At 39.6% G+C, this 24,405-nt stretch overlaps 2 protein-coding genes across 5 annotated transcripts; both read left to right on the top strand.

Moving 5' to 3' along the window:
- The first annotated feature begins 1,051 nt into the window (after positions 1-1,051).
- LOC116262598 (uncharacterized) lies at positions 1,052-6,852 on the top strand. 3 transcript variants are annotated; one of them, XM_050075413.1, is made up of 4 exons: positions 1,052-1,343; positions 1,564-4,564; positions 4,656-5,663; positions 5,811-6,852. In XM_050075413.1, the coding sequence occupies exons 2-4, from the start codon at positions 1,634-1,636 to the stop codon at positions 6,516-6,518; spliced, it is 4,647 nt and encodes a 1,548-aa protein (XP_049931370.1). In that variant the 5' UTR covers positions 1,052-1,343; positions 1,564-1,633; the 3' UTR covers positions 6,519-6,852. The 3 variants fall into 3 exon arrangements, with proteins under 3 accessions (XP_049931370.1, XP_031497951.1, XP_031497955.1); XM_031642091.2 differs by having other exon boundaries at positions 1,054-1,343; positions 4,656-6,852; XM_031642095.2 differs by lacking the exon at positions 1,052-1,343 and adding an exon at positions 1,356-1,445 and having other exon boundaries at positions 4,656-6,852.
- Positions 6,853-8,470: 1,618 nt separating this feature from the next.
- Positions 8,471-23,319, top strand: LOC116253966 (probable manganese-transporting ATPase PDR2). 2 transcript variants are annotated; one of them, XM_031628981.2, is made up of 23 exons: positions 8,471-8,660; positions 9,083-9,144; positions 9,733-10,045; positions 10,776-10,868; positions 11,856-12,064; positions 13,268-13,340; positions 13,430-13,602; positions 13,701-13,872; positions 14,631-14,735; positions 14,803-14,913; positions 15,019-15,105; positions 15,270-15,452; positions 15,548-15,598; positions 15,688-15,813; positions 15,938-16,017; positions 18,049-18,157; positions 19,313-19,441; positions 19,885-19,950; positions 20,107-20,178; positions 20,262-20,413; positions 20,838-20,949; positions 21,029-21,145; positions 22,047-23,319. In XM_031628981.2, the coding sequence occupies exons 3-23, from the start codon at positions 9,797-9,799 to the stop codon at positions 23,163-23,165; spliced, it is 3,588 nt and encodes a 1,195-aa protein (XP_031484841.1). In that variant the 5' UTR covers positions 8,471-8,660; positions 9,083-9,144; positions 9,733-9,796; the 3' UTR covers positions 23,166-23,319. The 2 variants fall into 2 exon arrangements, with proteins under 2 accessions (XP_031484841.1, XP_031484835.1); XM_031628975.2 differs by lacking the exon at positions 9,083-9,144.
- The last annotated feature ends 1,086 nt before the right edge of the window (positions 23,320-24,405 follow it).

Here is a 24,405-nt window from a genome sequence, read left to right as displayed (position 1 = left end):
TGAATTTTCTAATTGGATGCGATCACCGAAATTTGAATCCGAAGATGGGAGTGCAGAGCCGTAAGAGAATCACCTTATCTTATGGGGCGGTGGATCGGGTCCACGATTATATGGTTAGTTATTATACAATCTAATGATGGCCATTAAGCGTATATTGTAATGCAATAACGTCACTAAATCTCATCCTTTTAAAAGAAAACCTCTTTACAGGCAGAGACGGGAAGGTAGAGGAGGGGTGCTGGGGGCCCACCATCGCCTCTCAGGCCGGTACCAATTCCTCGGGTGGCAAAATCGGCGATCCATGTTTAGGCGGGGGAGGGAACCACGGAGGGTACCGAGAATATTGATCACCTTTCGTTGCAATTACGTGTAGCTCCTTCTTCCGTTAAGTCCACCAAAGCGTTTCAACTTTCAAGAACATCCCTTTTCGCTCTTTTGGCGGTCATGGTGCTTGTGGTGTAGCCAGGTCAGATTCAGATGGCATGTTACTGTTCGCTAAAGTTCCAGCTAATTTGACTGATATGCTTTAACTAACAAAATATCGAACCAAATTCGGTTTTTTTTTTATGTACAATCAGATTTAAATGTTCATTGACATCAAGAATCCATCTTATTTGATACAAAATCCATATTTGACCATTAATCAGATATATATTTTTTAACCAAATCAAACTAAATAGCAAGTTATTGGTATTTTTCTGTAATGCTCGGGTGCTAGATGAAAAAGCTTAATTCTTCTCTTTTATTTTCTTTTGAATTTAACTAAAAAAAGGAGCAATGGCTTCATCAATTTCGATATCTTCTACGGCGCGTTTGATAATCCTAAAAAAAGTTTCAGATGGTAGTGAATAGGAGATTTGAGATGAAATATACGATTCAAAATTTTCATCAAAACAAAAACTGTTATGTTGTAAAGCCAAGAAATTAAAAATAAAATCAGCTCTAAGAGGATTCATTTTTTTTTTCTTGTAAAGTTCTTGTTCTGCAGGGAAGAAGCTTCACTCCCTACGGCCGACGATGTTGGGCTTGGGCGCCCCAACATCCATGACATTGTAGACGAGGGCGAGGTTATAATTGGAAAGACAACCCTGAATATGATTTTCAAATGAAAGAAGACCCCGCTGTCGATTGCGCGCAGGAAAGGTGCTGGAGAAATGGAAGGAAGTGATCATGGTCGGCCCCTACATATGCTTTCTCGTCTTAAAAGAAATGCTACCGCCCTCTCCTGTCATCAGCTCCGCCGTCCAACCGCCTCAAAGAAAAAGCAAAGAATCTGAAAAAGAGCGATTAATAGAGAGAGATTGAGCGTTGCAAACCAGAAAGAAGCTTCTTCTTCAATCCAAGTAAGTGGATCTCTTCCTCCTATTGCGATTAGCCTCGTAATATCTGTGGTTCTTCTGTTGTGCCCATCAGGAAGATGGAACTTCTTTGTTGAATCGAACCTGGTTCTGTGCTCTTCTGTCTGCCGCTGTTACCTTCTATCTCTTAATTTCTACATTTTAGATAATGCCCATCATTTGTTTTTGAGGGTGTCTGTCTGATATCTGATATTTTTGCAAACAGGTCCTTAGGTTAGCCTTTGCTGGAACTGTTTACTGGCTTTATCAGATTGCCGAGATTGGGGAACTGAAAAATGAAGATGACTATTGATTGGAGAGAAGTTGGTTTTCACGCAAAGAAATGGTTGATCCTTTTCAGTAGGATTTCTTATAGGTCTGTGCGTCGACACCCTTTTGTTGCGGGCATGTTAGTTTTTCTCGTTTTGTTGTACAGATACTCCCCTGCTGTGTTCTTCTTCGTGCTTTCCAATTCTCCGGTGATCATATGCACTGCTGTTCTCCTTGGAACACTTCTGAGTCTTGGGCAGCCCCATATTCCTAATGTCACTGAGGAGGAAGAGGCGGAGAGCAGGCAAGAGATCTCTTCTCTTGAAGTCGTTGGTGGTGTTGATCATGTTGTCGTTGAGAAGGATGGGAATTCTGAATTGCGGACTCCTTTACTTTACAAGGAAAGAGACACGATTAAATCATTCGACGAAGGGGTCGATAACGATCTAAATTCGAATTTTGACAAGATAGAGGCCAACGGTGCGGATCGCTTCCCAACCAGCAAAGAGGAAGAAGGAAAAAAGGGTGGAACCAGTATCCCTGCGGAGAGACAGAAAGATGAAGAAATTATCGTTGGAGATCCTAAGAGCGAGTTTGAAGTGTTCTTTACTCCTATACGTGTCAAAGGAATGGATGAATTGCAGATGGGCACTAGCTATTCGGGAAGAGAACTTAATGGTAATGAAATGGTTGAGGACTCAACTCTCGACGAAGCTCAGGAGGATATTGAAAGCAACAGCGAATTTTATTGTCGTTCAAACAGCGGAAGGACTGTTTGTTTTGTGACAAATGATATGGAGAAGTCAAGAGAAGAGCAGAATCTGGTGGACCATGATTCAGAGACTAAGATCAATGTCAAAGATTTTGAAGATGATGGAAAAATTCCTGAAACCAATGTTCCAAATACTCTTCCTTCCTCCTTGGTATTACCTCGGGTGCGGGTTGATCATCATGGCATGTGCTCTGACTCTAGTTCAGACGATACTGGGAGTTCTTCTCCTGATACTTCTTTGGTAGATTTAATACCCATGCTCGATAAACTTTACCCTCTTAAATCTACTCAACCCTCTTCTGCTGAAGTATCTAATAGTATTAATGCTGAGGCTTCTGAAAGCTATATTTCTGTTGTTGATGATCAAGGTGACAATCCCAATGATGGGGATGATGAAAATGACAGTGTCGAGATTGAGAAGGAACGTGAGAGGATTCCAGCAGGAAAGCATGAAGGACAAAAGTGCGTCTCTGGTGTCACCTGGACTGAAGATGACAGAAATATCGTTATGGACATTGGCAGTTCTGAATTAGAGAGGAATCAAGGGTTGGAGAATCTGATGGCAAGGCATCATGCTAGGAGGAACCAAAAGATCAAGGAAGAGGAGGATCTTATAGACCTACAATCAGAAAAGGATCTTATAGACCTACAGTCAGAAGATAAAATGTCTTTGTTGGACTGTGATGACTCTACATCCAATATGGTCCTGGAACCTGTTCAGATTCAATCCCAACCAGTTGCTCCTTCCAGTGAAAATCCTCTTGATCTACTCTGCAGTAAAGCAGAAGAAATGGTGGTGTCTTCGGTGCCTTCATCATCAGCCATGCCACCTTTAATCCCATCGGGAAAATGGGAACCTTTTTCCCTTCTGCAAGAACATGCTGATGTGGAGGAGGTATTTGTGGATGAAATGTTAAACCATGGAGAATCTATGACAAGGTTGAATACAAATGAAACCCTGATCACTGGAGCATCAACATTTGAAGCTATAGATCACCGTGAGATTGACACTGACATGATTCCCCTTTATAGTACACCTGACATAGAATCTGTTTCATGTACCGAGGGCTTATTTCATGTTAATTCACTTGTTGACATGAGCCTTGCTGAACCCAAAAAACAACAAACAATTGATGCTAGTTCTCCTTCCTTGAGTTTATATTTTCATGACGATGTTAGTGAAGCAGTTGGTGCAAATACTCAACAACTATATATTTCCAATCTTCAGTTAGAAGAAGAAAGTATTGCTAGTATTCGGAATGGAAGTGTGAAGTCTAGCACAAGCCATGTTGTGCAGAGTGAATCACTTTTTTCTGTGGATTGCCAGAAAGATTGGGAAGATAATTCTGTACACTCTAATCCTTGCATATATGCTTCAAAGTTAGATTCTTCTAGCACAGGTGAGCAGGTGTGTGGAGAAAAGGTTGTTGATAAAGAGGGAGAGACAATAACACTGCATGCTCCGACTGGCTCAGTAAATATTTTGGTCACTGGAAACACCCTGCTAAGTGAATCAATTGCAGATGAAAATGGCCTGTCTGTTGAGAGTGATCATTCTGACAGTGGACAAGCACCTCTAGAGTTTAAAGAAGCTGAAGAAAAAGAGAAAGTCTATTCCAGAAAAGAGTACACAAGCGAGGCATCATCAAGCTTGATTATAGTAGCGGACATGGAGTTGAGGCCACTGGGACCCCCAGAATTTGAAGAAGTTAACGTGATTCAAGTTGGCAAAACTGCAGTTCAAGGTCACACCACTCAGGCAAGTCAAACAGAACAAGATTCTCATTTTCTAGAAGAGTCATCAATTGAAACAGATAAACTTGTACGTGTTTCTGATTTGTCCACATGGGCACCAAAACCAGAAGTGGAGCTGCTTGTTAGAGAAGATGCAAGAAACCTTGTTTGTGAGACTCAAAAAACACCATCTTGCTCCGAGAAATATGGAGGGGTTGCTCATAATGTTGAATTATGTCAGCCATTGCTCTCTAAGGATGATGAAGATTTTGTCCACATTCATGCTCATTCATATGAATTTGGGGAGAAATCAGATTCTTTTGTCATTTCCATGTCAGATGGCTCTTCAACAGTACATAGTCAAACTATTGTAGTATCAGATGGGGCACGTGTTACAGGAGATGAATCAGCTGTTCATCCGTTATCTGTTGATAATGGAGGAGGATCAAAGGTCAGTTTCTTGAAATATCATCAATTCTTTATTAATATTCAGGAACATTTTCAAAGCATTGGATAATAAATGTTGCTGTGCTGATTTTCAGGTGGTAGGGTTCCACGATACTGGAAATTTGCATGTTGATTATATGCAATTGTCTAGTGATGATGTTGGTTCTGTGGGGCACACTGGTGTTCGCATTACTGCATCAACCACTTTGGAGCCCTTGAAGCTTCTGGAATCAGCAAGTTCACCTGGCGTGGAGCCAAAACCAAGTGGATCCGATGATGAATTACCAAAGCATGTCTCTGTGCCATTATCAGATGCAACTAAAGAATGTAGCACAAGGAGGGAGTTCATGGGAACTTCAATAATTCAAGAGATCAGAATGTCTGTCTCAGATTCTTTAGACTTGCATAATGAGATGAATCAATCAGGTGTTACTAGGATTTCCCAGGAGTATCTAGGTGCCGACCATGACAATTGGGTCATGGGAGAAGGGGAAGTAGAATCCATGAAAGAGCTTGATGAAGACCTGCTGCAGGAATTGGATTCGATTGGTGACTTTGGAGTTGCAGAAGAGATGTTATGTGTCCAAAAGCCTAAAAAACAATTGGAATCTGGTGAAGAGTCTGAGGAAGCTGTTGGAACAAGTTCCTTGACACAGATGATAGTTCTTGAAGCACAATCAGTGGAGGACATTCATCTTGCTTTCAAGCAGTTCAGGGAGGGAGAATCCAGCAAATCATTTCAAAAACAAATGGAATCTGGTAAAGAGTCTGAGGAAACAGCTGAAACAAGTTCCTTGACACAGATGATAGTTCTTGAGGCACAATCAGTGGAGGACATTGATCTTGCTTTCAAGCAGTTCAGGGAGGGAGAATCTAGCAAATCATTTCAAAAACAAATGGAATCTGGTGAAGAGTCTGAGGAAACAGCTGAAACAAGTTCCTTGACACAGATGATAGTTCTTGAGGCACAATCAGTGGAGGACATTGATCTTGCTTTCAAGCAGTTCAGGGAGGGAGAATCTAGCAAATCATTTAAAAAACAAATGGAATCTGGTAAAGAGTCTGAGGAAACTTCTGAAACAAGTTCCTTGACACAGATGATAGTTCTTGAGGCACAATCAGTGGAGGACATTGATCTTGCTTTCAAGCAGTTCAGGGAGGGAGAATCTAGCAAATCATTTCAAAAACAAATGGAATCTGGTAAAGAGTCTGAGGAAACTCCTGAAACAAGTTCCTTGACACAGATGAAGGTTCTTGAGGCACAATCAGTGGAGGACATTGATCTTGCTTTCAAGCAGTTCAGGGAGGGAGAATCTAGCAAACAATTCACTCATGATTTGGCTGAACATGAAAATGATTCTACTCTGTATGAGGGTGGCTCTGCATGGGAGCATTTGGAAGTGAGGTACGACGAGTCAGAGGCAGAATTTGTTGAAGCAAGATCTCATCATGACATGTTAAACCAGTTTTCTCAAGGCGATAGTGAGAAACATGATTCCCAAGCTGATGTCAAACACTTCCCCAGTTTGCATGAGAATCATGAAATGTTGGAAGTGCTTGAAGCAAGAACGCTTCAAGTTCAGGATATTGACTTGGCATTAAAACAATTTAACAAGCAGGGTCCTGGGGAAAACTCCCTCAATAAACCTATTTTAGAACAGGATCAACATGTAGCTTCCAACTCTGAGAGGTCGAATCTTGAGATGATCGAACTTCAGACTGCCATTGTTGAAGTGCGTGTGGTCGAAGAAAGAAAATCTGACAAAGTTGGTAAGAAGGAACCCCACAACAGCTTTGATGTAAACAGAGAAAATACATCAACTAATGACAACAATAAGGTAGATGACTCGAGTTCAAAAGATATGCTGGCAAATAAGGTACAAAAATCCAAACATAAGAAGTCATCTAGCTCTAGCTCTAGCTCGAGCTCGAGCTCTAGTTCAAGCGAGTCGGGTTGAAATTTGAGCTGATAATGCGACTGTATATTTTTTTCATGCCACTTCCTTTTTTAGTTTGAAAATTTTCATGGGGTGTGAGTCTGTAGGAGTACTATACGAGGTTTTTGGTAGTGGCGATTGTTTTTGAGGCTTCGTGTGCCTTTTTGTGTGGCCTGATTTACCTGTGTATTGGTGGTGGTAATCTTGTTCAATAGTAAAAGCATTGGCTGATTTGGCTTAATTCTCAATGTCAATCTGTCTTCAAGATTTATGTTTTCGTTATGTATCCAACGGATTGATGATTGTTAAGTCTCTTGTTCTCTTGCCTGTCATGTAGTCAAATGGATTTCGACTCTGTTCTCTCTCTCTCTCTCTCCCTCTCTCTTTCGCATACGTATGAGGTGTTTCAAGAGGGACTCATCGAGTATAATAACTAGGGCAAATAGGCTCTCCTCTTCCGCCGTGGAAATAGCTTCATTCCATTTCTCTGCTAAGACTACCCACTGGCAATCACAGGTCATCATAGAGAGCCGATGATGGCCAGATCATAACATCGTTGGTTTCTCTCGTCGACTTTCAGAAAGCTGTTACTTTTTTCTCAACAGTTCGAGCAGATCATCATTGTATTTGATCGTAATGACGATGAAAAGCTGACCCCTATCTTCCTCTTCCCCCTCTTTCCTCCTGTTCTGTAGTTCTTTAAAAGTTTCGCCGGCCTTCTGAATTTTTGTTGATTCTCAGGCCCTAAATCTGTCGATTGCAGCGACATTTGGGGGAATTTTGCATGTTCACTGTTCAATTGACTAATATGGTTTGCTACATTTTGTCGTTCATTCTCTATGATCGGATACTTTCGGTGTATTTTGATCAACGATTTGCTTAACAACGCGAAAGCAGACGACGAGAGAGTTGCAATCATTCGAGTACACTCTTTAACAATAGTTTTTTAAGGCAACCTGGATCGCAATCTCGAACATTCGACAAAAATTGACCGCGAGTGAGTTTATATTCAACATAGAGAAAGAAAGAAAGAACACAGTAACAGGCGCGGAACTCTCAGTAAGATGACCAACTTAGAAGACACTTTTTCTCTATTATGAGAAAACTCATTCCGGTCCAGCTTATCAAGCTTGGCCCATCAAACTGGGGCAACCAAATGTTCACTTGCAGGTTTAAGTTGAGCTTGTGAAGCGCTCCACCGATCAACAAAAAGACGGTGCATACCAACAACATATACAGCACTGTCCCTAACCCCTCTTCAAATCTACGTCTCCTCGCAGGAGTCCAAAATAAAGGAAGAACCAAAGAAACCAGACATTTCTGACTCCGCCAGTATTTCATAGCAATTACAAAATCTTCAAGCAATTACATTTGTAGCTGGTCTTCGCTCGGCTTCACATTGACCAGAATCCAAATTGGCAATACAAATGAAAGTTACAAGGTAGTTTAATTAGGAGATTGGAATGGGCGATATCCTAGATGTTGCCGAATGACTAAAAAATTTTTATCTTATTACTAGAACCACTATATACTAATGTCAAAGCACCATGAACTGTCTTTGCGCCATGAACCGTCGCTATTGCCCCTATGTTTAAGAGATTTAGCAATGGTTTTTGGTGACAACGTCCATTAGCCGACTAACTTTAGTTCTCAGTTAAATTGTCAGAGCCTTTGATTTAGTTGTCAATTGTTTTCTTTGGTAATAGACTGACAATTCATGCAAGTCTAGAAAACCTGACGATCTTAATTCTTGTGTATCTCTTAAAAAGTAGATGTAAGAGTGATCGATTTGTGAGTGAGAGTTCCAAATCTGAATCCGAATAGATTTTAAAGCAGTTTAGATTTTGTGGTGCTGGAGATCCGACCCGTTTACGTCCTCGCCGACCAGTGACAAGGCCGGACACGGCTTCTTGGTCATTTGTTCAAAAGGTGAGGAGATTAACGGTGATTTTATTGTCTTAAAGAGGGAGGGGCTGTGGCCGGTGAGGGCTTCGATGGCCCCTGAAAACTCGCGCTGAAGGGGAAGACCTGCTTTGCATCCCTTCGCTGGGAAGGGGAGTGGACATGTAAAATCGCTATTTTACCCTTCCAACAAGCCGCCTCTGCACCTTCAATCGCAAATCGGGGGCTGCTCTTCCGGCCGCATCCTTCAAACGAAGTCCAGTAAGCGGTCCCCTGCCTCTTCGATCTTCCTAATTTCTGTTTCTTCTAGTGCTTTTTTGGTGTATAATCTGGCTAAATTGGTCAAGATTTACCGTATGTGTCGTCAAAACCCTAGGAATTGACGATCGGTCATCGTTCTTCCGGCTGTTGCATCTTGTCCTTTCACAGTCTCATGTTTTCCTTCGTGTTCTTCTTTGTCGTTGCCAGATTAATGATTTGATTAAACAGTTAGAATCATTGATCCTGTTTTTTTTATTAGTCTTTTCCTCGCGATCCTTGTTCTGGAGTAACTTGAGTTTGGAGTAGTGGCAGTTTTCTGATTAATTCAGGATATGATTTTGTTAAATCACCTTTCCTTCGTTTCCGTTGGGTCTTCCTCTTCTAAGTATTGTTGTCAAATGACTCTTGAACTATTTTATCAGGGGACTGGGGTGAGCCCGAGGGTTTTGTTAAATGCTTGTGATTATTCCGGCTTAACGTCTCAGTAAGCTTCCAATGCTCTTGCTGCTTTACTTTAATGGTTTATTGTCGTGGGAGGCAATAGTTCAATAAATTAGATGCCTCCTTGTGCCATCCTTTTTTTTTTGCTTCAATAGTGATGAATCGAATAAATGAAAGACTAATGTGATTTGACATTTTCAAATTGATTAGCAAAAAGACGTATCACAGAGTTTGTGTTGAACTTCATTTTTAGGACGAGATATTTTTCTCTCACATGCGTCTATTATGCATATGCTTTTTAGATCAGGAAAAAAAAATTGTGGCGAGCGTGGAGGCTGATCGTCTTTTAGATGAAATTACTTCGTTATTTGGTTTTAGTTTCTGCTTGTTGCGTCAGAAGTCATTCTTCCACCTGGTGAACTTTTGCCTGCTTTTTTTTTAGTTAGCTTTCTGAGCCAAGCAGTGATTTTGCAATTTTGCATATGGTGTAGCTTAGTGGTTACTGTAGTTTTTAGTGAAACTTAAGGTTCAACCTATGTAAGTGATACGTTCAGTAACTTTGCAATTTGTGCATTTAGTGTACCTTCCAAAAAATCGATGATTTAAGTGATTTTGTTATTTTCTTCCCCAGATTCCTGCATTTTCACCATGGAATGACATCAGAAAGTTTTTGAAGAAAAATTTTGAGGAAAAGGATGACGAGGTTCCAGGTTGACGGGAAAGTGGTGGAGAGAGTGGATTTGTTGAAACGGAGACATTGGCTTTGGCGCTTGAATGTCTGGCCGTTTGCCATTATATATTCTCTTTGGGTTTTCATAGTCTTGCCAAGTCTTGACTTTACTGATGCAGCTATAGTTTTTGGTGGGATAGCTGTTGTTCATATCCTAGTGTTTCTGTTCACTGCTTGGTCAGTTGACTTCAGATGCTTTGTTCAGTATAGTAAGGTATATGATTGATTTCAAACTTTGCTTAAGATGTTAGTATCACTCATTAACCAGGCATTTCTTTTCATAGATGTTAAGTGCTGGTTTGACAGCACGCCTGAATTCTATTGATTGTTCATTATACATGCCTGTCATGTCGTGTATTATTTTCACATCAAGGCAAATTACATGGTGTGGTTTTCATATCTATTTTCAGGCTATAAGCCAGACATGGATGTTATTATAAAATTTAGTTGCTAGGGATACTGCATAAGTTTTGTGTATTGACTATTCAGAAAGTTCAATTGTGCCAAGAGAACTTCAAGTATTATTAAATTGAAGTCTGTTGAACTTTTCTTTTTGAATTGTTCGTGGAGTCCATGTTAGAAGTCAAAGTCTACAGTCTGGTTTCAAGGGTGCATGTTGTTAGTAGCTAAAATTTGTTCGATATGGTAGAAACTTTTGATTATTTTTTGCTTTAACAGTTATTTTCAAAGTTGTTAGAGTATAAGGTTCAAAATTCAATATATAACCAAAACTCGAAATAGATCTTGCTCAATGGATCTTGGTCCTTAATCTGTCTTTTTCTTTTCCTTTTGGTGGTTTCCAATAAGATAGGTACCCTACCATGTATGAGGAAGCTTAGGTTTTCTTTAAAATTTTTTCAGTCTGTTAGGTTCTTCTTCTTTCATAGGTGTGTTTACCTTGTCACTTCTGTTTCTCTCTATTATTTATGTTTTTTTTTTTGCAGGCTAAGGGTATTCATGATGCGGATGCTTGCAAGATTACTCCTGCAAAATTTTCTGGTTCCAAGGAGATTGTGCCACTTTGTTGTCGTAAAATTGTAGGTTCTTCATCCTTTCTCTTTGGTGTTTCTTTTACCTATGCAAAAATGCTACATAAAATGCTTGAATAGAACTTATACTTGACCTTTCTGAAGGATCCAGATTTCATACGTAATTTTGTTTCGAGTAATTGAACTCTCAACTCTCAAGTGTCTGTTCATGACAGAGTATCTGCTTCTCTTCTGACTGGTTCTTCTTGTAGTCATTGCTATGGTTTGATATGTCTAGTACACATGGGTTATTTAGGGATAGTTCTGAAGGAGATCAAAAGCATCACAGAGACATTGTTTTGAGAGCACTGACATGGCATTACTAAGCACGACACTGATTTATGCTGATTCCAAAACCCTGATGTAGTAGTGGAAATACTTGTGCACTTAAACCCTTTCAGAAGCATCTGAAACCAGATTTTTATTTGAAGTATATTTCTGCTCCAGCTGAATGGGATTGTGATCGTTTCCATACTGGGCTTATCTCAGCTTCTGAAATGGACTCCATGCAAGCTTTTGTTCTCCCCTCCCCCCCCCCCCCTTTGATAATTTTAATGCTAATCCAACATGGGTATTGGCTTTAACTTCCATGTCTGAACATACTTCTCTCATGTGGCTGTTGGTTGGAAAGTAGTGATGAAGCACCACTTGTTGATTTTGGCATTCATAGCCTGCCTGTTTGTTATCCCTGTGCCTTGTGGTTGCGTTGTCGTTCTCTTTGGTGTTACTTTTCCTTTTCCCTGTGGCATTCTCTCCCTCTACTCCAATGATGTTAGTGTCCAATATCATTATATGATTTGGATTCTGAGTTGTGAATTGTGATTTACTCTGCAGGTTTAGCTTGATATCCATTGGCTGTATGTTCGCATGCTGATTCGTTACTTTTTGGAGCTTTCAATGTAGTCTTCCTTATGTTTAACTTATGCAACTTACATCGTTCTTGATATGTATTTTATGTTTGTCTTTTCCTCGTTTGATGGGTTTACAAATAAGCAGACGGCAGGGTCTTCAACATCCCAGACTATTGATTCAGAAGAAATCTACTTTGACTTTAGAAAGCAAAGGTTTATTTTTTCAGATGAGATGAAGAATTTCTGCAAGCTTCCTTATCCATCAAAGGAAACATTTGGATTTTATCTTAGAAACACAGGCCATGGTTCAGAAGCAAAAGTTTCTGCTGCTATTGAGAAATGGGGACGTAATGTGTAAGCTGTTTATCATCCTATTATTTTAACTTTTTTGTTGTCACACGGTGTGGGCGCAGCGAGGTTACATATGTATGTGTGCATGTTAACAAACAATAACAGTTAATAACCTGTGATTTTATCATTGATTCCAAAAAAAGAAAGCAAATTGTCCTTTGCTGCACCTGCACTAGGGAGCGGCAACTTTTTCGAAGAGTATGCTTTAGCTTTTCTAGGTATTGGAATTGAATTAGTTTTTTCCTTTTTTGTTCTTTTGATATCTTTCGATGCTGCTTGTTGTGTGCATACTGAATGACCTCTGAGACACGCTTGCTTGACTCTGGGAAATGGTCAGATGTTATTGCTCAATTTTATGTCACAGGACTGTGCAAACATTCAACCTTGCATTTTCCCCTCTCAAGTAGTCTGAGAGCACATTGGAATGATCCTCTTAAGAACATGATGCATTTTTATTATTGCAACATACAGTCTTTAACCTGGAACTTAGTTTTCAATTTGGAGAACTCATACTCACACTTGCTCAGGTCAGTGTTACAGAAAACACGTTTGTTTGAAAAAATCATTAAAAACAGGTCAGCCAAGAAGAAGGGGAAAAAATGTGTTTTTTTTCTAAAAAAAAGCCAAAAAATCACGTTTTAATTTTTTAGTTACTAGATTTTTTATTTTCACATTTTTCACATGTTATTTTTAGGATCTTTCCTTTTTTATTTTTTAATACTTTCCTAGATTTTCCTGAGAAAAACAATTCTGCCGTATTATAACCAAGAAAAACTTCACCTTTTAATACCCAAAAATGATATTTGTGACAATGCTTTAGGGTTTTCTGTCCAATCTGAGTATTAAATTATTAATAGTTTGGGTGGCCCAGTTATCTATCCAGTGTGAAAATTTTCTGAATTCTATTTTGATTGTATTTTATGAACTTAAAATTTGAGAAATATGCAATTTGCCTTTACCTGTCGGATTCGTGAGTTGTGTATGTCTCATTCTTATGTGAGGGAAAATGGCATGAAAGGTCAAGTACTGTAGAAAAAAGTCCAAATGTGAGCATTGCAGACTTAGGTACAGAATGTTGTGCATTTTTCCACCTGTGCTTAGATATCATTTTAGTTTCTTTTGTTCAGTTAATGCTAGAGCGGCCTTATTTGTATTTAATTTGATAAGCAACCAGCTAACCGCCTGCTGCTCTCTTCGATTGTTTAGGTTTGATTACCCCCAACCAACATTCCAGAAGCTGATGAAGGAGCATTGCATGGAACCTTTCTTTGTTTTCCAGGCAAGTAGTTGGGAGCTTTTCATTAGTCTTTGCCTTGAGACAGCTTCTTTCCTGTTAATTGCTGATTTTTCTATGTTATTCATGTTTAGGTTTTCTGTGTGGGCCTTTGGTGTCTCGACGAGTATTGGTACTATAGTTTGTTCACCTTATTCATGTTATTTTTGTTTGAATCAACAATGGCAAAGAGTCGATTAAAAACATTGACAGAGCTGAGGCGTGTGAGGGTTGATAATCAGACAATTATGGTGCATCGATGTGGGAAGTATGTTATGAGATGATTTGGTTGATTGCAGTTCCTATCACAACCTTATGCTGCCAATGGCTGCTATACTGAGATGCTGTTATTGTTTGATTGCATAGGTGGGTGAAGCTGTCCGGAGTGGACCTCCTTCCTGGTGATGTTGTTTCCATTGGACGCTCTTCTGGTCAAAGTGGAGAGGATCGATCTGTCCCTGCAGATATGCTTTTGCTAGCAGGAAGTGCAATAGTAAATGAAGCAATTCTGACAGGCGAATCTACTCCTCAGTGGAAGGTATTGATTTATTTCTTCATGGGGTTATGCTCATGCATTTTACATGTGTGGGGTGTGGGACATTTGTAAAAGCATTTTTCTGTCTCATCCCCTCAATGAATTGAACAGAGGCGAGTGGCATGGCTCCATCCATTGTGGCCAGTGTCACTTGACTGACCTGTTCCATTACACCATAATTTTGATGGTCAAAAGAAGAGACTCTTTTCAATCTAAGTTGTCCAAAGCAGGCCCTCTATCGGTAAGTGGTAGCATAAGCATACTTTTCACAGGTTTCTAGCCATGCCTGTGATCAATCTTCATGGAGGAGATGGCAGCAACCAGTTACCTTTGATGCCAGCATCATTATTTCTGCAAACTGTTGTACAGGACTGCTGCCCATAATAGTTACAAAAATATCAATCTCGGTCAGGTCTTAGTAAGACAAAATCTTGTGATAAAATAAGATGGGAGTTTGATATTGAGAAATCTTGACACGTCCTGGTTGTGGGTTAAGATATAATTGTGTTCCTTTCAAACTAGCAATCTCATAGATGCACACATACGCCAGAATTTGTTTTTGCATGGGAAAGGTTGTACTGAGCTTCTCCAGGATGAAACCTTGGCTCAAATTTCTGTATTTGTTGTAGAGCCCCGTAAATGAATCTTCTTCTACCTGAATAATTCCGAATGATGATTTTCATAATGATGCCAGTTTGTTCAGTTGGTTGCAAAGATAAGTTTGGTGGCATGTTTGTTTATTTTGTCTTTTATTCTGTTAGGTTTCAATATCAGGTAGAGGTATGGAAGAGAAATTATCTGCTAGGAGAGACAAAAATCACATCCTGTTTGGAGGGACAAAAATCTTGCAGCATACTCCAGATAAGGTACTTCAAGCTGCTACTCCTTACCCATCCTTTTGAGAGAGTTTTATGATTTTTCTGAGATCTGTAGGCAGTGCATCTGAAAACGCCTGATGGAGGGTGCTTGGCCGTTGTATTACGTACTGGATTTGAGACAAGTCAAGGGAAGCTGATGAGGACAATCTTGTTTTCCACCGAGAGGGTACACTAGTTTTGAGTTATTATGCTAAAATTTTCTGCTAAATCACTGTCTGAGTTTACTTTCTTCAATTGTTGTACTAATAAGGGACATGTTTCCTATTCTCAGGTTACTGCAAATAGCTGGGAAAGTGGGTTGTTCATTCTGTTTCTAGTTGTTTTTGCACTTATTGCTGCTGGTTATGTTCTGAAAAAGGTCAGCTACTTCTTTCAATCAAGCACCAGCCAAAGGGCTTCTATTGAACATATCTGCAATTAGAAGCATGATAATTTGAGTCTGAACTTTTTATATAAATTTCTTCCAACACATGTACCTTTATTCTGATTGACTTACATCGTATGTGTGTATCATCAATCCAGGGACTAGAGGATCCATCAAGAAGCAAGTACAAACTCTTCCTAAGTTGTTCACTAATTATTACTTCTGTGATCCCACCTGAGCTTCCTATGGAACTCTCCATTGCTGTCAATACATCATTGATTGCACTAGCACGCCGTGGTATTTTTTGCACAGAACCATTTCGAATTCCATTTGCTGGGAAGGTCAGTGGATTTCTCTAGAATTTTGTTCATGTTCTTCTCATGCATCCTATGCAGTCATTTGATTTACTGATATGTTGTTATTTTATCATTTCTAGGTTGATATATGTTGTTTTGACAAGACTGGTACACTTACATCAGATGATATGGTATGACATCCTGGAAACCTTTTTGGTATGCAAGAATTTATGTAAAATGTGTATGTTCAAGTTTCTGATTCATAGGTGGTGCTCATCAGGAGTTTAGGGGGGTTGTTGGCCTGACTTCAAGTATGGAATTAGAATCTGATACAAGTAAAATTCCATTACGTACCCAAGAAATCCTTGCTGCATGTCATGCGTTGGTGTTTGTGGACAATAAATTGGTAAGGCGAAAATATGAGTGACCTTTTTGTTCATTTCCTCCAGCTTACATTTTTGACATTAAGGATTTCTGCAAGCACTTTAGAATTCTATGGTGATTCAGTTGCGGTGGTTTTCAATATGTAGGTTGGTGACCCACTTGAGAAGGCAGCAATTAAAGGGATAGACTGGACATACACTTCTGATGAGAAGGCCGTGCCTAAAAGGTAAGTTGATCTATAGGCATCTGCAGTTGATCCTTTTGGCTTGGTTGTTCTTATATCGAACAGTTGTATGTCTAGGCTCTTAAAGTTTTCAGTCAAAAGTTTTGCCTTAACCTTCTTGTGTCATTTCCATCCAGATAGTTAGAATGAAAGGGCAATCTTGGCCTCGTTTTTCTTGTCACTTTCTAGAGAGGAAATGGCGTTATAGTTCATGAAAAAAAAAAACTGGTGGACGATGAAGGGATATTAGGTGGTTTGAGGTTCTTAACTTGAACGGTTGCACATTTAGCCTTTTGGGGATTTCAATCAAGTTTTATCTTAAACCCTCCCGTGCCATTGCCGTCAGATTGGTAAATTTCCTCTTTGAAGGAATAAGTCAATTGGCCTCTTTTTTGCTCGTCACTTTCTAGATAATTGAAATTATAGCTATGTAATTAAAGTGCTATTATGTTCGGTAAAGTTGAAAGAACAGAAGCTGGTGGAAGATGAAGGGTTATTTGGCGGGTTATGGAGTCGGCTCCTGTGATTTCTAAATATCTCTGAAATACTATTTTATTGATGTAGTAATCAAAATCAAGGCTTGGGTCAATTATCGACACAACAAATTGCAAGGCACTTCATTGGCTGAAAATGCTGTTTCTTTATTTCCGTAACTTCTTGTGTTTATCTGTGAATCCTTGTAGATGTGAAAAGAAAGAGAGGCACCAGTATTCAAATTACTAAAAATATGCTCAATTTAAGATATCAGTTTAACAGGAAGAGCAAGCTTCTTACATCTTTTACATAAATTTGAAGTGTCTTTTATTTGGTTCAACTTTCAAGTTTGTTGAAATTGGAAGGGAATTTTCTGATAGATGCAGGAAAAGTCCATGATCTAGTGAATTGATTTTAGAGGTTAACTGCTGATGTTTGACCCAGATTGCAATTTTCGAGTATAATGTTGTTAAATTGACAGTGCTGAGGATGCCTTTTGAAATCTATTAAAGCACACATTATAACTGTCTGCAAATAATCATGGTACAAACACTAGGTATTTATTTGACTGGCCTACAAGGGCTTGTGCTAATTGAGGGTGAGCCCGATCACTTATGAGGGTAACACCTTGGAAAGGTTGATGCGACAATGGTAGGTTTGAGACTTGATTCTGGCTCTTCAACTTGACACCTTTCACTTTCCCCTCTTAGCACCTTTTGATTGACAGGGGTTGTGAACATCATCAAGTAGATGTGATGTTATGAGTTTTGAAGCCCAATAAGACATTCCTCACAGCAAGAACAAAGCTTGATCTAGTTGCTGGTAGGCTGGGGTAGGCTCAAGGGTTCTGCCAATTTCTGGCCAGTAATGGGGGTATTTTCCCTTGTAAAAAAGGAACAGCCTTCCTTTACTCCCTTATGAAGTCTGACAAAGGTGGTCGTTATAATTATGTATTAAAGGTAGCTGTTTTCAAAGTCCACTTGGGACAAACATGTTGCAGAATTCTTATTGGAAATTGTTCATGTGTGCATATATGTTTGTATGATCAGGTGGTGGGTTGGATGGGCATGTTTATCCGTTCCTTGTCTGACTGTGGAGGTCAAACACCATTTTAGAAGTCATAATGTGCATTTGCAGATTTGTTATTGTTTATTTCTTTCTAATTTGATTGCTCCAGAAAAAAGTCAAGCTTTTCTCTTTCATGTTTCAAAATAACATGTGAAGTTAAGAAAATTTTGGGACAAGGGAGATATGAATTATTCAAAACTATCATAAATATTTATCACCTGTTACAAATTTGATAATTAGTTACTCTTTATTTGTTAGTAATGTGTGTGTTTGTTACAAAGTCATGATTTTGATGGTTTATGCATCATTGCAATATGAAACTTATAATGCTGCCTATGTGTTGGAACTTGGAAATTCATAATGAAGGGGCCTTATTCGCTTTCCTAGAAGTGCTTTATGCTAATATTTCTGAGGAAAGTGCCTTTTTCACATGGTTCTGCAGTATTGATCGGTGTCTATTAAGGAACTCACTATTCATTTACGCTTTGGCAGGGGAAGCACACATGCTGTACAAATCATCCAACGACATCATTTTGCTTCTCATTTGAAACGAATGGCAGTTGTTGTTCGTGTTCAAGAAGAATTTTTTGCGTTTGTGAAGGTTAGTCACTGTTAACATATAGTCATGGCCCTATGCATGTTGAAATTAAGTGTTAAGTCTCATTAATTTATAGAGAAGGAAACACCTTCTGTTGATATTTTCACAGAAAAAGCCAGTTGCTGTGGTATGTGGATCCCATCTAGAAGTATAGAAATTGAAAAGGAAAAGGATAAATAGTTAGCTGAGAAGATTCTTCTATATGATGTTGGCCAATAAGTTTGTCTGCAGTTTTGTTTGTGTGTACCTAGGCTTCAACCGTATGGATGTGCTTATATGATCTATTTACCATGTTAGTAGTTTACTAACCTGTGTCGTGTGGTTTGCATATTCCAATAGCAGAAATAAATTTCAAAGAGTTCACACCATGAGTTTGCTTAAGAAATGGTCAAGTAATCATGTCTCACTGAACTCTAATTTGTGTAAGTAATTACTAAAATATGAATGTAATTACTATTGAATGTGAATGCATGGTGTTTCCTTTTTCCAAGGTCAGCTATATGTTCTGATGATGAGAATAGTAATACAATAGTCAACGCTTTTCAAGAAGATTCAGACCTGAGATCTTAAAGTATAATCTATGACTCTAGAGGCATTACTTGATAGAATACTACATTTCAACCATGTTACTGCATCATGTGTTATGCATATAGGTTCTTTTAGATATTCAAAATTTGATATCTCAATACGTCATTTAACTGTTAATTGAAAGATCCTTTTCTTTTCAGTTTTCTCAAAATAAGCCAAGGCATTACTCTTATCCCCCTGAAATCATCAGCAGTCTGACCAAATCTATCCATCATGGTCCATCGAAGAGTTCATTTGCACCTAAGACATGTTCCATTACCCATTTCTCATACCTTTAGATCACGTCTGTAATCTGATCTTACCCTCCCAAGATGTTGTAATTATGTGCATGTTTTCCTTCTTTAAACTTCCATGGTAATCTGGTCTGAGGTTGGCTTCTGTACTGCTTTACAGGGTTGATGGTTAGTTTGTAGTTGATAGAATGTAAAATCTTTTTTGTCACTGTTTCTTATTTCTGTTCCTGAAACATGAATTTCTTTTCTTAACTTGATTGATACTTGTCATGCAATTAGTAATCTGTTATGATAAGAAGTGTTCATTTAGCACTGACTTAAGTGTTTCACTGTACAGGGTGCTCCAGAAACGATCCAAGGGCGGTTGACTGAATTGCCGCAAGGATATGTTGACACCTATAAGCAATTTACTCGCCAGGGCTCTAGAGTTTTGGCCCTTGCATACAAGTCTATTCCTGAAATGACCGTAAGTGGATCAAAATTAAAATTTAGTAATTTGCTGAAGCTTTGAATATAGTAATTTGCTGAAGCTTTGAATATAGTAATTTGCTGAAGCTCTGTGTTCTGCAACTCTTCCCGGTTATGTCATTTTTTCTTTGATTTTTTTGTAAACAATTGTTGCAAGGTAATTTGACGATTAGCTATTGTGATGTCATATGAGGAGTTCATATTAGCGCACTTCACAGAAGCACCAGTTCTAGCTTCATATGGAGTGCATTTATGAACATTCAACGGGCGGCCAGTGCCATTGTATTAAAGCATTAATAATTTAATATACAATCCAGGGGATACGAGACCTACTTTTAGCTTTTTTGTTTTCTTTTAGCAAAAACTGAAGTAGCACTCATCGCATCCAAACAAGTGTGGATTTTATGTTGTAATTGGTATTCCATGGTTTTTTGGGCTCAGGTCAGTGAGGCCAGGAACTTGGAAAGAGATTTGGTGGAAAGTGATCTGATTTTTGCTGGTTTTGCAGTAAGTACCTTGCAAATTCTTCTTGCCCTCTTGATGACTGTTTAGTCAGCTTGCTTGTCTAGCAGCCTCCCAAATATTTGTTCCAAGCATGTTAAGCGCTTATTTTGATGGAATTCTCTGGATCTTATTTTGAATCATTGGATCTCTAAATGTCAGGTTTTCAATTGTCCTATTAGAGCAGATTCTGCAACTGTGCTGTGTGAGTTGAAGGGATCCACACATGATTTGGTAAATAACACAAAATGTCAGTGTTTATTCTCCAAGTATACTTACTATCAAAGATTTTCATGGTTGACCATCTTTCTTTGTAGGTGATGATCACTGGAGATCAAGCTTTAACAGCCTGCCATGTGGCAAGCCAAGTACACATTATTTCTAAACCATCACTAATTCTGACTCCAGTGAGGGGCTCTCAAAGATTTGAGTGGGTCTCACCAGATGAAAGTCAGACGATTTCTTACAGGTGAGTGTCTGATATGACAAATTCTTGTCGTGTCTAAATTTGCTTAGGCTTCCTAACTGTGCCATGGACCTGTCACGGTATATGGCTTAGCCATGGTAGATGGACACATAAGAACTGAAGAAAGAAAATGAAAAGAAGAGGAAGGAGAGAAAACAAAAGTAAAGAACAAGAACAAGGACTGGAGTAGAAGAAAAAGGTGCATGTGTGTGGGTATACATATGACAAACAGTCATATCTACGTGTATTCCTTGAGGAAAAATAATTAGCTTGGGACTTCATTTTTGAAATTTCATATGCATGGAAACTTGTATTGTTAAAATAAAACTGATTATTAAATAAATACACGCACACATACTCTATAGGTGTTGGCCACGTTTGCTGCCAGAATTGAAGTAATTGCCGCTGAGTTTTGATATTTATGCAGTCAAAATGAAGTGGAATCTTTGTCAGAATCTTTCGATCTTTGTATTGGCGGGGACTGCTTTGAAATGTTACAACAAGGTTCAGCTGCTCTGCAAGTCATTCCATTTGTAAAGGTGAGCATCTGGGAGATGTGACTGTGGTACTTATTGTAAGCTTCTTACTATCTAATCATATGTTTTCTATATAAATCAGGTCTTTGCAAGGGTTGCCCCAGATCAGAAGGAACTCATAATGACCACTCTCAAGACAGTTGGGAGGATGACTTTGATGTGTGGAGATGGAACGAATGATGTTGGGGCATTAAAGCAGGTTGACATCATTTTCTGCTTTTCTACTACACGATTCCTTCATATTTTGGATTAGAATAAAGGTTGTGCCATACATGCCCCTGTCCTACGTTTTGGAACAACTGGACCTACTTGGTATTGCAAAGCAATTTTAACTTTAAAGGAGGCATTGTTATATGTTTGATATGGTGTTTCAGGTTTTGTAGTTTATGCAGTTTGAGGTACCCGGTCATCCATTCTTTGTAAGGGGTTATTTCTTATTGGCGTGGTTGAGTTGATGGTGTTCAGGTCCATCCTACTTCTGGCGTTTCAGAACTTTCTGTGCCCATCATGTTAATCTTTGCTGCAAAAATTGTTCTTGTTCAAGTTAAACTCTAAATAATAATTTTCTTCCATTCCTATTATGACCTTCCATGTAGTCTATTCCACAGGAATTGAGAAATTGGGACTCGTCTTGATGAGAACAAACATAGACCATTTTGAGACGATACTGATTTTTCCTTTTGAGTCGGGGTCAAGTCTAATATCGTGTTTGGAGCTCAGGATACAATTTCTGGACCATGTCACGCTGTTACTCCTATTTGGGCTATTGCTTTGTTCAAATGTGTATCAATTGTTTGTTTTCCAGTGTTTCTGTAAGGTTGCATCACCACACACTTTGACCATGTCCATTTAACCAAGTTTTATGAGATTACTCTGCAACCATATCTGCCAACACACCCATGAGATTACAAAGTAAGATTTTCTACATTATTATAGAACTTTTGGGATCTTACCTATTGCAAATGTTTAGGAATTCATGCATGATGGTTGATCTGGCGTTTTGATTACCATCCCATACTATATAGCAGAACTTTTTACTCTCAAGAACAATGTTGTAGATCCTAGCATGATTTGTTGCTTTAATATTTTATATTTTGTAGGCTCATGTGGGTGTTGCCCTACTGAATGCAATACCACCAGCACAACCAGATGGTTCATCATCAGCTGAAGCTTCCAAGAGCGACACGAAGGTCGGGAAACAGAAGAAGCAGTCAAAACCAGGAACGGAGTCGCTTGGTCTGAATGGAGATGGATCCGGACAGAGTAAAAGCAGAGCCAGTCGAGCACCAAAGGCATCAGAATCAGGTTCTAACGCCACTGCTAATCGTCATCTGACTGCAGCTGAGAAGCAGCGTCTCAAGCTGAAGCAGCTCATGGATGAGATGAATGAAGAGGGTGATGGCCGTTCCCCACCCATTGTCAAGCTCGGAGATGCGTCAATGGCATCACCGTTCACTGCAAAACATGCTTCAGTTTCGCCCACTCTTGACATAATCCGCCAAGGTCGGAGTACACTTGTGACGACACTTCAGATGTTCAAGATTCTGGGCCTCAACTGCCTCGCGACTGCCTATGTTCTAAGTGTTATGTACCTGGATGGCGTTAAACTCGGCGACATGCAGGCCACCATAAGCGGTGTCTTCACAGCAGCGTTCTTCCTCTTCATTTCGCATGCCCGGCCACTTTCAACACTCTCGCCTGAGCGCCCGCACCCAAATATTTTCTGTGCTTACGTCTTTCTCTCCCTGCTTGGTCAGTTTGCAATTCACCTGTTATTCCTCATCTCATCAGTGAAGGAAGCGGAGAAGTACATGCCAGAGGAATGTGTAGAGCCAGATTCCGAATTCCATCCTAATCTGGTGAACACGGTCTCTTACATGGCTAGCATGATGATTCAGGTAGCCACTTTTGCCGTGAACTACATGGGCCATCCTTTTAACCAGAGCATAAGGGAGAACAAGCCTTTCTTGTACGCGCTCACTATGGCCGTCGTATTTTTCACGGCTATTACTTCCGATCTGTTCAGGAGTTTGAATGATTGGTTAAAGCTTGTGCCATTGCCGCAGCCTTTTGGTACGAAGCTGCTTGGCTGGGCAATGCTCATGATGGTGAGTTGTTTATTGTGGGAGCGGTTATTGAGGTGGGCCTTTCCAGGGAAGATGCCATCACGGAAGAGGCGGCAACGTCCGGCAGCTATAGCGCAGAAGAAGGCATTGTAACCTACCGAGAAACTTTGTAGCGAATTTTCTCCCCATTTTCATAATTTTGTCTTTCTAAGCTTTCATCCTCATCATTGTTTAATTTATAGTAGAATTTTCATTGGACAAGGAGAGAGGTAGTTTAACATTAATTAATATTTGGAGAATTCAAGCACTGAAAGGTCCATAACGCCCGAAAGGCTTCTTTGTCCCTTTTTAATTTGTACGTCTATTTTCTTGGGAACGTTCCAGAGCCCCTGGATTTTGGCACGTCCACTTGCTGATGTCTCAACGGCACTCGCCAGGAAGTCGACTTGCCACTACCTTGGCGGGTGGCCTGTGGCGTCGCTCGTGGGCAAGGTCGGTTCAATAGAGAAATCCCATGTAACGTTTCAGGATATTCTAGTCAAATGAGAAGATAAGTTATCCTTGGACTCACGTCCTGGTCAAATTTAGCGTTGGCTGCTGCAAGGCGGTGAGCTGAGCTGGGCTGGTGCAACCCTAGTTGGAAACCAGTAAGGGCCCAACGCCATCCCGGGCTCGGAGGCTGTTGGGTTGAAACTAAGTTTGTGCCTCGATTTTAGGCTCTTGAATCGTGGCATGAGATTCTGAATGTCTGTCTAAAGAGCTTTCCCTTTTTTTCTCGCTTATGGGACCAAGCCCGCAGACGTGCACGCATGTAGAGTGAACTTCGAGATTGTCGCTTCACGAACTGAACTGGTGATCACAAAATTATCCGCATAAATGTAAATGTGCAAACAATATTTTATAAGAATTTCCAATTCAATGATAGTTAAAAGCTAACAATTTTCACAAAACTGTGCATAAATGATAACTCTACTTGAGAAAACCTAAGATTCAACTTGAAATTTATTTTATTCAGTTCGACAAATAATATTTTGTAAGGAATTAAGAAAATTGGCCGATAAACGGAATAGTTCGCATGCGATTTCCTTAGTTCTTAAACGTGACGATGGCACCCACATCGTTAGATTTTTGAAAGGTTGCTCCTAGATCTATATGCCTACATTAATGTGCAATCAACGGTGAGAATGCTTTTTTACTCTAAAAAATAAGAGCATGAATTTGAATACAAAAAACCGTTTTGGAAATAGACTAGAAGCAGAAAAAAATTGGAGAAACCAAATCCTACGTGTCTGTGACAACGCCATAGAAAAGTCACGATGCCACCGGGCAGGTGGGCTGGCGACAGTGGGGGAGGAGCCGGCGGAGCTATTCCTTCAGAAGATGTGAGAGAGAA

The sequence above is a fragment of the Nymphaea colorata genome, chromosome 1 (genome assembly GCF_008831285.2).
Source record: "Nymphaea colorata isolate Beijing-Zhang1983 chromosome 1, ASM883128v2, whole genome shotgun sequence".
NCBI lineage: Eukaryota > Viridiplantae > Streptophyta > Magnoliopsida > Nymphaeales > Nymphaeaceae > Nymphaea > Nymphaea colorata.
Note: the sequence above shows the minus strand (reverse complement) of the source record. Positions and strands in the feature narration are given on the sequence as shown.

Bases quoted from the DNA above. Each gene is read 5' to 3' on its own strand.
- LOC116262598 (XM_031642091.2), top strand. From the start codon at position 1,634: ATGAAGATGACTATTGATTGGAGAGAAGTTGGTTTTCACGCAAAGAAA. The intron at 4,565-4,655 runs GTCAGTTTCTTG...GCTGATTTTCAG, and splicing joins ATAATGGAGGAGGATCAAAG to GTGGTAGGGTTCCACGATAC.
- LOC116253966 (XM_031628975.2), top strand. From the start codon at position 9,797: ATGACGAGGTTCCAGGTTGACGGGAAAGTGGTGGAGAGAGTGGATTTG. The intron at 13,873-14,630 runs GTATTGATTTAT...TTATTCTGTTAG, and splicing joins AATCTACTCCTCAGTGGAAG to GTTTCAATATCAGGTAGAGG. The intron at 14,914-15,018 runs GTACACTAGTTT...TCCTATTCTCAG, and splicing joins TCTTGTTTTCCACCGAGAGG to GTTACTGCAAATAGCTGGGA.